The sequence below is a fragment of the Stylophora pistillata genome, chromosome 4, assembly GCF_964205215.1.
Source record: "Stylophora pistillata chromosome 4, jaStyPist1.2, whole genome shotgun sequence".
Lineage (NCBI taxonomy): Eukaryota > Metazoa > Cnidaria > Anthozoa > Scleractinia > Pocilloporidae > Stylophora > Stylophora pistillata.
The window spans coordinates 38,925,975-38,940,140 of NC_142522.1; the positions used below are offsets into that span (position 1 = coordinate 38,925,975).

The following is a 14,166-nucleotide window of genomic DNA, read 5'->3' on the forward strand; positions in this document are numbered from 1 at the left end:
TTTGTTTTAGTAAATATTACAATTTTACAAACGTGTGCATGTATTCGCGGTTTAGTTGAAATTTGAAACTGCCTCGAGTACTCCCGACCTTCCTACGTGTGACAGTTAAAGATATCCATTCCTTCTAGCTTTCCTGTCATTAATTTGATCAAACATTTAGATCGCCTTTTTGCCAGGCAGCACAGCTAATCATTTTGCCCATCTGAGTTGTAAAAAGTAAATTGTTTCCGACGTTGCCTATTATAAATTCCTTGTTCGCAGGGACAATTTCACTCTTTTTTTTACATATCCGCTATTTCTCTCGAAAGTTCCCCAACAGCACAAAGTGTAACAGCCTCTATGACGCTGAATATCTCAGTAACAGGCTGTTCCTTTTAGTTTTGTGGGTTGCAGCTGTACATTAACGGAAGTTAAGAGCTTTGACGTGCTTCAGGGTCTTTCAGTAGAACAGACATAAAGGAGACTTCTCAAACACAAATTGAATGGAATTTGCGTGTGGTTTTCCTTGTTTGTTGCAGTTCCATTTTAGAACATAGCTAGCAGAGTCGCGCAATCAAATTCATTATACGTAAGCGTGCTCAAAATCCCGATAGTGCACGCTGATAGCGTCAGCAAATCCGACTTCGCCAGAAATTTTTTTTCGCGCGAGCGGCCATTGCTAGTGCGGGGAAAAATAATACATTTCGCGACAATAATGGATACAAACAGAAACTCGGCCTGCTAGTCCGAAAACGAAAACAATGTTTCGACCTTTTCCCATGGGCTAGAGTTCTTAAATGAGGCAGAAAAAGAGAAAAACAAAGGAAAAGGAGATCGGCATCAGCGCCGTCACGATTCGCTTCAACTGATATTGTTGTCCGTTTTTCGCGTCGCATTTGATGCACAATTCCACCGGCTATGTTCTAAAAAAATTGGTTCATGCTTTCAGCTGTGCACTATCGAGTTATGGAGCACGTGGGAAGTTTGGAGAGCACTCAAGAAGCTAGAGTTGCTCTCGGCTATCGCCTCGGGCAACTCTTACGCTTCTTACGTGCTCTCCAAACTTCCCGCGTGCTCCATAACTCGATAGTGCACGCTAAAGCATGAACCAATTGTTAATTAGCGGGCCGCTCTTGTTTTTATTCAAACAAATGAATAATTTGTTTTTCTTGGTTGCGATTGGCCTTACCATTTCTTTTGACAAATAAGTTAGAATATCTTTTATAATGTTTGTTCTTTTGGGCAAATTCCTTTTCTCCATGTCAAGAATATAAGGTGAGTTTGACAAACTTTTCCTCCAAATGCTTTTCACTTCTCGGCAAAAGTTAATGTATACATTTTTTGATTGTTCATTTGTCACTTAATACCTTTTCTTTAAGGAAATGGAAAGCTTAGTTTGTTTACATAGTACTACAGAGTAATATATCTATCTCAGCCAAACAGGTGGAGATCCTCAAATATCTAAACTGACTTTGCTTTGCGATTGGTCGCCAGGTGAGGTATTTACTTAAGAAGATAATAACATGGACATCCTGCATATCGGCCTTGACAAGTAATAAATGATAGACAAGTGAGTTAGGGTTGGAAGTTGAAACATGGGCACGTTTGAAGAAGAATGCAAGAGGCGACTGAATGAAGTTGCCAAAACGGTCTCCCTTCATAATCAATTGATGTGGTCACTTTGTGTGTTCTACTTCGCCTTTTCTCCGGTGGCGATTGTTGGAAATGTTCTTGCAATACGGGCCATATTTAAAGCCGTATCGTTACCACCTACTTTCAAAAAACTACTTCTAAGTCTTGCTGTCTCTGACCTTGCAGTGGGATTGTTTTTACAACCGATTTACGGCGCTATCATTGCGCTGCATTTGAGTAAGAGGAACAGTCAGTTCTTGTGTCCCACTGTCCTGACGATTCAACTATTCTTTACGTTTTTGGTGGCAGGTGCATCGTTCATGACTGTCACCGCCATTGCACTGGACAGACTTCTCGCCGTGTATTTACATCTGAGGTATCAAGAGCTTGTAACGCCAAAGCGAATAGGAATTATTTTTCTTTTACTTTGGATAGCTGCAGCTTTTGGAGCATCAGTGTCTATCTTACTGCGGTCGAACCTTTCTGACTTGATCACTGTTATAATTGAACTAGTGGGATTTGCTATCGCAACCGTGGCATATCTTTATCTTTACAGAATCGTTCGATATCATCAGAATCAAATTCAAACTCAGTGCCAGGTTCAAGAGCAAAATGCTGTCCAATTATCTAGAGAGAAGTCAGCTCTGAATACCTTCTACGTGTATGTCGTTTTTCTTATCTGTTACCTTCCACTGTTATTATCAAGTACTCTTTTGATGGTAAATCACTCAAACACATCGTTCCAAGTCGCCTACAACATGTCTGGTTTCTTGGTTTTCCTCAATTCGTCTTTAAATCCATTTGTGTATTGTTGGAGATATCGTGAGATTCGACAATTTGTAAAAAACAGCTTTAGTAGCTTTAAAGGAAATAGAGATTTATTGTGACTGATTACCGGAAAATGATAAACTGAAAAGGGAAGAAGAATGTAAAATTTATTACAAACTATTGTAATGTGTCATTCTTCTTCCAACGAGCGTGGGACAAAGGGAAAAGTGTAACCTCCCATGAGGACTAAAAATAAGAATCCTTTAGATTCCGCGCTCCAATGCTTCGACTGTCCTCGACACTGTGGTACAGAGAACTACGTATTTAATTTAGACATGTTCACGAGCGACATGTGTCCTGCAAACTGCTATTATCACAGGCGGCCCAAGAGTACTGTGTGTGACTTTGGGTGTAAGGTTCATTAACGGCAATAACTAACATATTAAGATGGAATTTCAAGCGTACGTGTGGACCATTAAAAAAGGGAAAAATTAGAACGAAAAAAAGGAAAAATTTTAAAAGGATAATAAAAGCGAGGAATAAAACATGTGAAGTCTCCTTACCTTTTTACCGTAGCCGCTTTTTTGCCAACGCTCGTTTTAGCGCTGTTCCGGCGACTTTCTTTGTAACGCGTGCGGTGTCACCAGCCAACTGTATAATAGGAAAAATTATGAGAATAATTAAGAAAAGATTAAAAAGGAAAGTAAAAGCGTGGAATATATCGCATGAAGTCTCCTTTCCTTTTTTCCGTAGCTTCTTTGTCGTTTACGGTCCTTTCTATAAAAACTCAAGGCTGGAAACTTCAACCGGTCCCAAACACCAACCGTCGCCACTCGAAGGCCGATAAATTCCACAAAAGTCGACCGATCTCCCTCAATTTCCACCCACGAGAGCGCTTAGCAATTACCTATCCTTTTCAGCAGCAAAAGTTTCCAAATTCCGCTGCATGGATCTGAGAGCCGCTCCGTCTTGCCACCCATTCTGGCTAAATCGCTTTGTAGGTACACGTAATCATTTTGCGCTTACCACGGTATTCAAATATCAAAGCGCATGGGGTCGAGTTACATGCACCACTCCCCAGACGGTGCTATTTGACAATAGTACAAACGTGACAACCTTCCTAACGATCCCCCGGAGAGTTTTTTATTTGGTCAGATGCACTTTCATATTTGAATCCCGTAGTAAAGGCTAAGGATTACGCGTACCTACAAAGCGATTAGGTAGAACGGGTGGTAAAACGGAGCGGCTCTCGTATCGATGCAGCGGAATTTGGAAACTTTTGCCGCTGGAACGGGTAGGCAATAGCTAAGCGCTCTCGCGGGTGGAATTTGAGGGAGATCGGTTGACTTTTGTGGAATTTATCGGCCTCCGAGTGGCGACGGTTGGTGTCAGAGACCGGTTGAAGTTTCCAACCTTGAGTTTTTTTATACACCTTTGACCGGTAGCACTACACGCGTTACAAAGAAAGTCGCCAAAACAACGTTAAAAGGACCGTAAACGACAAAGAAGCTACGGAAAAGACGAAAGGAGACTTCATACGATATATTTCTCGTTTTTGTTTTCCTTTTTAATTTTTTCTTAAGTTTTGCATAATTTTTCCTATTATACAGTTGACAGGTGACACCGCACGCGTTACAAACTTGAAAGTCGCCAAAAGAGCGTTAAAAGGACCGTAAACGACAAAGCGGCTACGGGAAAAAAGCAAGGAGACTTCACATGTTTTATTTCTCACTTTTATTATCCTTTTAAAATTTTTCTTTTTCTTTTTTTTTTTATAATTTTTCCTTTTTTTAGCGGCCCACACGTACGCTTGAGGCTGTGTACGCTATGGTCACACACAGTACGCTTGGGCTGCCTGTGCTATGATCAGCAATGGCACAAGGTTTGACTGTCTGATCTCTCTCTCAAAATTTTAATAGCAACATCTTTGATAACACCCGTAGTTAAGTTTTAAAGCTTAGTTGCGCGATTTGTGAATACTCGTGAAGGAAAACTTCGGTATTTCCTGACTGACACTGTTATTTGCCTTTAAAAGTTTTCAACAAGATTGTTATTATTAGAGTTGTAAATATCATGCTTTTTATCTATATGCTATTGACAGCCCTTAATTAGTAGTAGCTCGTAAGAATGAGTTAGGAATTTATTAAGATGAGAAGTTCCTCTTAATCCTCAATAAGGAAATTCGTCGGCTGTAGCGGATATGAAAACGTGCAGCGGATATTAGAGAGATTTTTCTGGTAATCTTGTCGAATGACGTTAGCATTTTTAAGCTGTAAATAATTGAATTGCCATTGATTCTATACAAAGATAAAAAGTAATCAAGTGATCGCGACCCAAATTGTCTTTAAACGTATTTCAGTCAGTGTCTGATCCCATCACGTTTTCAGCAGAAAACTGTGCATCACAAATAATTCACCCAACAATCCCTCGCGCAAGTACTAATTCTGTTTTCTTTTATTGAATTCTTTCCGTATCAATTGTCGTTTCGTTGTGAAACCTCAGCGTGTAGATCATTTCATCATTCCTAGGTTTAGTACAAGCTGTATCCGACCTGTATCCGACCATTGGCTAACGACATGGTTTGTGTCATATATACAAAACAAGGCAATATCAAACATGAAGCAGAAACTTTTTCTTCGCTCATTAATCCAATACACTTCTAACGTTACGTGCAGGTGATCAGTACAATCAATTAAAGAATATCCTTCATAGGAATATTGTAACTAGAATAATTAAATACATCATGTTAAAGCGAATCTATCTCCTCGGGGTGATAATTTTCGAAGAGAAAATTCCTTACGCGTTGTCATGTAATATCCTCTTTAACTTTCATTTCACTGTCAGTATAATTTATGGCTCTACTTTCTTATCAAGTCCTTTTCATGGGATTTCCCCTTAAAAATCTCAAATTATTATGGTCACCGTCAAAAAATTCTGGTCCAAATTTTCAAAAATTCGCTTTTTTTGTAAAGTTAAATTTGTCAAAATAAAGATTTTTAACCTTTTTTGTGCGCAAAAGGGTGTGAGGCTTTTATTGTCCAACTTTGAATCAGACTTTCTCGGAACCAATAGGAGTATCGCAAAAGCCTCAGGCCATGTGTTAGCAAATCATATGCTGAGTGTACGGTCCTGTTTGTTTGGATATCCGCGGTAACGCAGAGGCTGGCTAAGCAAACACCGTCAGTTTTGCCTTTAAAGGCTTGCACGTGCCTTCAAAAATAAAAACTGTTAAAAACTTTTGTTATTTTACAGAATCTATACAGAATCTAAGCTTTCCAGTGATATATAGTTTCTGTGGTGTCTTTTAAATTCCCGCGTAGGATGATTTTAACTGCCTCCTGCAGGATAGTTCAATTGATAGAGCGCCGGACTGTTGTGCGGGAGGTCGAGGGTTCAAGTCCCGGCCGGACCAACACTCAGCGTCTTGTAAAATGACTGAGGAGAATTTACTACCTTTCTATAATATCAAGAAATGGATAAATATTCTAGTCTTCTCGGAAACAGTAGTTCCCGTCTCCTGTACGGTTAGGGGTAGGAGACGTTAATTTGCCACGCACGAGATTACTGTGTGATGGATGTCCTCCCCTGGGGTGGGATGGGGAGATTTACTGGGCCCGCAGTAATTGGCGCAAGCTGCTGTGGTGTCCCTGCCTGTCGGCGAATCTAATAAACTGAAACTTAAAATTTTTCGGTAGACACTTCATTTTGTTGATAGTGACCTTTAAAAGTGTTATTAAAGAAACTGAGGTAAATTTTAATTTTGTTTTAAGCGAACGTACGGCAAAGAAATCTGGAAATGAGAATTCTTTACGAGGATGATGTCAATAGAAACAGTCCCCTCACGACCTTGTCGTTTAAATTTATCAGTAGAAATCGAGCGAAAAAACCATGCGAAAAACCTCTCCATTTTCACCTATCCTCTATTCGTAAGCTCATGGCTGCACGGGAAGAAAATTTCGAAACGCTTGGCTATTCCGTAAAGTAAACTTAAAGGGTTGCCAGTTTTCCAATTTTATTTATACTTTTTGATAGCATGTAACTACCTGATATTGGTTCTGGCTTGAGCATCTAATCTGTACCGGATGGGTAAGTCTCGAAGTTTTCAAGTTTTAAAATTGTGGCGTAAACAAGTTCTGACACGTACGTAGCTGAACAAGGACAGTGGCAGCGGGCAAAGTCTGTTACCCGATCATCGATCCGCTTTTTTTTTTATTATTTTGTGAAGGATTTGTGTTCCTTGAAGCTCGGAATCACCTTGCAGGAGCTAAGCAGTTATGACTTTAAATAAAAAAATCGAGTAGTCGAGACATTAAGTAAAGATGTGCAAGTTAAAGTTAACCCTTTTCCAGCAAACTAAGCATACTAATCAAGAAATGGATCGATATTCTAGTCTTCTCGGATAAGGACGAATAAACCGTAGGCCCCGTCTCCTGCAGGGTTAGGGTAGGAGACGTTAATTCCCACGCACGAGATTACTGTGTGGTGGATGTCCTCCCCTGGGTGGGATGGGTGGGTGTTGGCCCTGAGAAGCCCCTATGGGGAGTGGTCAATTAACCTATGTATGTATGTATGCATACATGGGTGTAAAAAGACCCACTACTGTTTTTATTTGTTTCTTGCTGAAATTAAGAGACAACGTTATGTAAGTGTGTACATTGCAAGGCTGTTTGATGTGACACCTATTGCAGCCTAAAACACCCACAATGATTCCCGATTTCCATTGCAGTGAACCGTTCATATAACAAATCCCATAAATCCAGCATTCTGCTCCAAGAACAACACTGAAAAAGTGTCGATCTTTTAAGATCAAAACTTACTCGAGAAATCAGAAGTTTGCATTCAAAACACACCTCAGGGGCAGATATTGCTGTTTGGCTGGAAAATACCTTCTCACTTTATCTGCTAGCCCTTGTTCTTCCTTTGGACGAAAGCTAGTATCGCAAACACAACCTTTGCCTCGTTTATGACCGATAAGAGTTCTGGGAAATTTCACCACAACTCGAGAAGACAACACCTCACATTTCCATTTTAACAAATTATTTGCAGCGTCGGGCCACCCAGTCCTACCAGCAAAAGATCACATCCATCGAGACTTTTGCCACTCAAAACTGGCCCAAAAAGCCTTGGTAGGTCCTGGTAGCCATCCACAGGTGGGCCAGAGACACGACTTTACTTGTGAACTCGCCAAGCTTGCATGAAAGCATTTTCGCGGTCCAGTCTACATGAAACCACCTCTCACCTTTGTTTTCTTTTAGAGGCTTGCCTCTACCCACATTCCAGCTTAATGATGCTATCCTGAGGGCTACTGTAGAGGGAAAATGGCTCGAAAAACACTTATGAACGTGAGAAAACGAATCGATTTGAACGCATCCAAACACGAGCGGGTGATCTAGGTCACGTGACCCCAAACTCTGAACCCACGGTGTCTCAAAACCGCAAATATTGTAAGGGATACTTCATGTAACGACAAACAAAGTGAGCTTAAGTTTTGTATAGCCAAGCTGTAAGGTTTTTTTGCCGGCTGGAAAAGAGTCAATGACAAAAGAAAACCGAATAAATTTTCGGTGAGAATGCATATAAACACGCTGTGAGGCGGATTTGTGATTGACCTCCCAAGTCAAACCTGATTGATCTTTTGCCAGCGTGTGTGATGTTTTCTTACATTATATCAGACGTCTACACACCCTGTTTTTGACTTCAAGATGATTTGATCACCTGCGTTCTCATGCTAAAACAGATCAAGAAATAGCACTCTTTTCTATCGGATCACGTTGACAACGGAGCAAATTGATTTGCTCTTAGCAAGAGACAGTGACAGGAAAAATTGATCCAGTTTTGTGTGATGTTTCATCTTAATTTCCTTATTTTCCTTTCGGTTGCCATTCGCACAGCGGACACCACATGATGTAATGCTGGGCAATAAGAGAAACTGGAATCCGAGATCTATTTTGCCCAACGGTTTTGTTAATCGTGCAGAGGCGAAGATGAAAAGGAATAAAATGGATAAATTTAACAAGAAAGCATTATGGCGACTGAAATGTTCGAAAGGATGCAAATGCAAAAATAGGTATATTCGCCGGTTCCTGCTGATTCCGTCGTGAGGACAACTACAGATTAGTTTTTATAACAGAAGATATCGCCCCAACAGCTGATACCAACAATTGGTGAGTTATGAGATTTTATGAGTTGCTATTCAATGCCAGTCAATCCTGTATATGGGGTTAGTTATCCTCGGTGATCCATCGGAAATGCTCTTAGGCTTACATGAGAGGTCCACGGGACTCTTGGTCGGTCCATTTCTTGCATGATCATTTATGCAAAAAGTTGCCTTACAGTAAGTTTCACAAGATGGCGAATTTCGCGATATCGCCAATAGTAAATAACTGGATTCAAAGACGAATTGAAGATGACCAAAGTGCCTGTCGCATAGTAAGCCGTTACTGTTGAGCAATGTACCTTAAACATTGCAAGAAGAACACGACTGATCAAATGCGGGAGATAGCAAAATAGAAAAATAACAAAGACATAAAAAGTATTTAAGGCAGACTTCTTTTCCTTTGCAGATGCTAGTTTTTCACAATTTCCAGCTTGCGGTTGGCAATGTATCTGATTTTTGTGATGTCAAACGACTTGTAGAGACGGATGTATGCTATGGTCATCACAAGAAGTCCCGTAGTTTTGCAGGCCACCGCCACAATCTCGTTATTCTTGGGAAGCTTCGTATAAGATAAAGTTGCAAGTCCATCCGTAAACTATATTAGTACTTAACCTACTCGCGCGCGTTTCTCTGTTGCAAGTTGATCATATCTTAAATGCATGGAAACAGCGAGTAATATGTCCAACGCGATGGCGGCAGTCGTGAAAACGACGCTGCCACCAGGAAATATAAAGCGTACATCTTTGCCGTTAAAAGATGCGGATAGAAAATATTTAAGTTGTTGCTTTCGTTTTTCACCTTGCTCAACGGCGCAGCGAGAATAACAGCAGAGGCTGGTTGAATAAGAACTCCCACGGCTAAGTCGGAGAGGGCAAGACTTAAAAAGAACCTCTTCATGTTATCAGGTATTGATAAGGTTTTCTACAAGACGCGTAGTATGAGAACATTTCCGATTACTGTTATAGGGACGACGAATAGGTCAAGTACGATCATAAATAAGGAGAAGACCGTTTGGGACTTGACAACTTCAGTCATTTGCTTTAATTTATCAGCGCAGAAAGCGGCGTCCATCTCCGAAAGGGCGAAGTTAAAAGCCAACAGCTGAATTGGCACTAATATATAGATTTAGCCAAGCCTAAAAGCGGAGCTTCCAAGTTCGTAATATTAACGATAACATAAAAGATGGGCATTTGCTAAGACTGGCCTGAGACACCCCTCCTTTCGTTTTGATAGTCTCCTCTACCCTACCCGTGCAATCTGAAGGCACGTACGTACGTACGCTCGATCAGTCAGGTGACAACCAAACGAAAAGAGGTTGACCATATTCCATGGGTATGGGGCTCTGCCTCACGCGCGCAAAGCGCGCGTGGGAGCCCCGCTATTATATATTGTTAAACGGCAATGCACCCTCTGCGTCATCTTTCCTTTAATCTAACGGGATGTCTTTTAAATCATCTGTTGTCACTCCACATTAAAATGTTCAGCGTATCTAAGGCCCTTAATTAATAGGCAGACTCTAACAAAGCAGATAAACAATGCCTCGAATGCTTTTCTTCCGACCTTTTTTGTTTAAAAATTCAACTTACAGTGTAGCTCAAACTAGCCATCTGAAACAAGATTAGAAAGATGTTATTTCGTTTAGTCACGAGCATAGGACAAAGAAAAAATTCAGATTCCCCATGAGGAATCGAACCTGAGACCTTCGGATTCCGCGCTCCGATGCTCTACCACTGAGCCACAGGGACTCTAAGTTGCCAAGTTGATATATGCCACAGGTCCTGCATACTGCAGGTCTGAAGTTTGATTCCTCACGGGGACTCGAAACTTTTTTCTTTGTCCAACGCACGTCACTAGACGAAAATTCTGAAACTTCAAAAAGAAATCGAACGATGAACCTTTGCAGTCCAAGCTCTTTTGCATACCAATTTCATGTTTGCACAACTTTGACGACATGTTTGAGAAAAACACTTTATTCAAATAAATTAAAGAATTAAGTATTGTTAAAAAAAAAAGACAGCATATGAAAAATAGGCTCTAAAGAGATTTTTGTCATTGATCAGGAAGGAGTTGGAAATCATTGATCTTTCATTAACTTGTTCTTCGATGGCTCACGGTCAAAAAATTAGAGTAAGTCATAGAATTGGGACGATTTTCTTCCCGGCGTAACAGCGTAGTTGTTACAATTTACTTTGTCTTCCTAGGCCTTTTTACAGTGGCCCACCCAACGACTTTCATGGGAAAAGAAATAACCCCACGCCAAAAGAAAAATCGCCATGGCAAAAAGAAAAAATAATCACGACGAAAGATAATTCCCTTCGGTAAAATGAGAAGATTCGCAGCAAAAGAAAAAACCTCACGGCAAAAAAAAAAAAAAAGAATTAAAAAAAGTAGATTAATAGCTGTTTTTATTTTTTATTTTCCCGTGAGTCTTTTTCAATTCGCTTGGGGTTTTTTTCTTTTGCTGCGAGTCTTCCCATTTTTCCGTGAGGTTTTTTTATCCGTAGGGATTTCTCTTTTGCCGCGTAGATATTTCTTTTTTCCGTGAGTCTATTCTTTTTACCGTGGTCTTTTTCTTTTGCCGCGGGACTACTTCTTTTGCAGTGACATTTTTTGGCCACCGTAAGAGATTGCTTTCTTTAGTGTGAGCACATTTATGATTTCTCTGAATGTAAAGCTGAAATAATTGGTGAGGTAATATTTCACGGGACTTATATTCTCATACTTAGGAACTGAGCGAAATAAATGTTTATCGTAAAGGGTTATTTCTCCTCCTGGTGGTAACTAATAAAAATCGGTTTAATCGTTTGTATCACGATGCAGTCACTTAAGGTATAGATCGCGATATTTCGAGAGCTTAATGCTAGCCTTCACCAGGCGATGGGGTCGACTGCTCACGCATTACCACTTGTATCACGGCGATGTAATGTGATTGGCGAATTTCGATCTCCATTGTTCCCCGAGTTTAGGGGTCTGACTCCAAGTTGTTCCCACGGCGGCTCGCTGTCTTACTGTTGTGTTTAATTTCTTGATAGTTGGTATCCCTGTTGATGGTATCAGGGTGAAGTCTTATGTGGATAGTTTCCTTAGCTCTTCTGGTGCACCAGTATGAGTCTCGATAAATAAACTTTGGCTCGTTCCAAATCGGATGGTGGCTGGTATTGTTGGCGTGCTCAGAAACGGCGGAGGTCTGGGTACGAGATAAACGTATATCCCTCTTGTGTTCTTTCATTCTCTGTCGCATAGGTCTTTCCTTTTCACCAATATAGATATTTCTGGATTCACATGCAATCCTGTAAACCACACTTTCCTGTCTAATTGGATTGGCAGTGTCCTTTGGTCGTACTAACTGCGATCTAAGTGTCATGTCAGACTTGAATACGGCGCAGATGCCTTTACATAGGACAAAACCACTGTGGACTTGAACTACGTCACAAGCTCTCTGCTTGAGGAGGAGTTTCTTGTTTTGCTGACCTTCAGTACAAAGGAGGGGGGGATAGCTGTTTGAAAAAAGAACTGATGACAAATGTTTCTTTTCCTCGGAGATGACTGATGATTTAGTCCGGAGAGAGGCGATATTGTTATCTTAGTTTCTCAGTTTCCATGGTGAATCGGATGGTAGGTTGCTGACTGTTAAGATGCTGTAAGAAACAGTTGACATGACTACGATCCAAGATGGTGAAGGTTTCATCAACGTAGCGCTTCCAGATCTAGAGTTTCTGTGTTGTGGATTCTATTCCTTGTTGTTCAAATACCTCCATGTAGAGGTTAACAATAACCGCGCAAACCGGGCTCCCCATGATTGCACCCTTTAGATGTTCGTAGATCGAACCGTTATACTGGAAGTATGTGGATCACAATACGAAGCCTAAGAGGTCCGCAATCTGAGCAGGTGTTAGTGTCGTGCGGTCTTCAAGGCTTGGGTCACTCTCCTTGGGGATCTTAACTGGGATACACACATACATAAGTAAATACATAACCTCCAAGTTTAGAGAAGCTAAAGAGCTAATATCTTCGAGGTGATAACGAGACTACATAAAAAATAATTTATAAATACATATACAAAATAATGATAATAATATTAATAATAAACGCATAAAAGTAAAGAAAAGAAAATATTATTTACAAATTGTCAATGTTAAGTTTAAGTATGTCAAGCAAAAAAAGAATCTACATGAAGGTAACATCCTGTATTTTGGTTTTAAAGTCTGCAAAAAAACTGGTACGAAAAAAGTCCTCCAGTGCATTCCACTGCTTAACTGAAAAGTAGGAAAAGGAGTTAACACCATAGATAGTTGTTTAAGGTTTACTAAGTGAAAGAATGTAGCTGCCACGAAGATTAAAGAAAAGGACTTGAGTGAAAGCTTATTCCTATCGCGCGCTTCACAAAAGTGCCAGAACGAAGAGCAATAATAAAAATTAGGTAAATATACGCTTTGTATAGTTTAAGTAAGATTTCCTTTCGGATGAGTTTTGAAAGCGCAACATGACATTAACTTGAAAAATTCAGTTTGTTACCTATTTCCATTCCAAAAGTGTCTAACGTGTCCGCTACTGGGAAAGAAAAACTATACTCCGTATCACCGAGGACTAGACCCTGGTGCTTGCTCTCATTAACGAACATCCCATTCTCATGGGACCACTGATCGGCCACCCCAACACCATGAGGTGCGCATGCTTCTAGGGCTGCTGGATAGACGTGGGAGTAGTACACCTGACGATCATCCGCATAAGTGTTCAACTTGGCCCTCTTGACATGGACGAAAAGATCGTTAATAAAAATGCATGTTGAATGGCATAGGACTTTGCACACTCCCCTGCAGAACCCCACGCTTGACGCTTTCCCAGGTCGAAAAGGTGTCTCCAACTTTAACTCTCTACTATTCGCAGGAGTCACGGCAAAATTCAATCCTTTCTTTAGCAGGGACACCTGTTAAACACCTGTCACAGGGACAGCATCACTAAGGGACCCGGATGAAAGGTGGATAACCCACTTAGTTTTGTCAACATAGTTGAACGTTTTTCTTGTTGGTGAAACAAAAACCTGTTTCCTGCACGCAAGTTTTTCAAACGTGCGTTTTTGACGGTCTTTGGTCTTGTTAAAGACTTGCTGGAAGTTGGATCTGATTTAATCCGCGTCATTGTCAGTTGAGAGAACGGTTGTTACGCTCTGAGCGATGGACTCGGCTTCCCTCTTAGCGTCTCCCTGGCTCTCTGGGTCAGTCGGATCATTTCTCTCGGGAACCTCATGGATGTTAGTTCGGCAACTCTGCGAGCGCCTTTGGTGGGAACTGAACTGGCGGCCGAACATGGCGATCTCTAGGAACGATAGGGCTCTTAATGCAAATTGTGAGAAAGGTAATATGCTTAGCATAGCGAGCGAGCTTGTTTGAAAAACGTTCGCGTCGACAAATCAACCTGTGCACCCATACTTCAGGTCAATAACATGAAGTAGGTCATTGCTTATCGTAGTGATTATTTATAAGAAACTGTTTAATCGTTTGTCTCACGATTTAGTCACCTGAGATGTAGATCGCAACGTTTGGACTGCTTGCTAGTTTTCGTCAGATGATAGGGTCGACTGCTCACGCGTTTCCATTGGTATCATGGCGATCTAATGTGATTAGCGGATT

The 14,166-nt window shown here is 40.8% G+C and overlaps 1 protein-coding gene across 1 annotated transcript; it reads left to right on the forward strand.

Annotated features, from left to right (window-relative positions):
- Positions 1-1,526: 1,526 nt before the first annotated feature.
- On the forward strand, positions 1,527-2,928 carry LOC111344586 (adrenocorticotropic hormone receptor-like). Its single transcript, XM_022951829.2, has one exon. It carries the CDS (start codon positions 1,575-1,577, stop codon positions 2,496-2,498), a length of 924 nt encoding a protein of 307 aa, XP_022807564.2. The 5' UTR covers positions 1,527-1,574; the 3' UTR covers positions 2,499-2,928.
- Positions 2,929-14,166: the final 11,238 nt, after the last annotated feature.

Bases quoted from the DNA above. Each gene is read 5' to 3' on its own strand.
- LOC111344586 (XM_022951829.2), top strand. From the start codon at position 1,575: ATGGGCACGTTTGAAGAAGAATGCAAGAGGCGACTGAATGAAGTTGCC.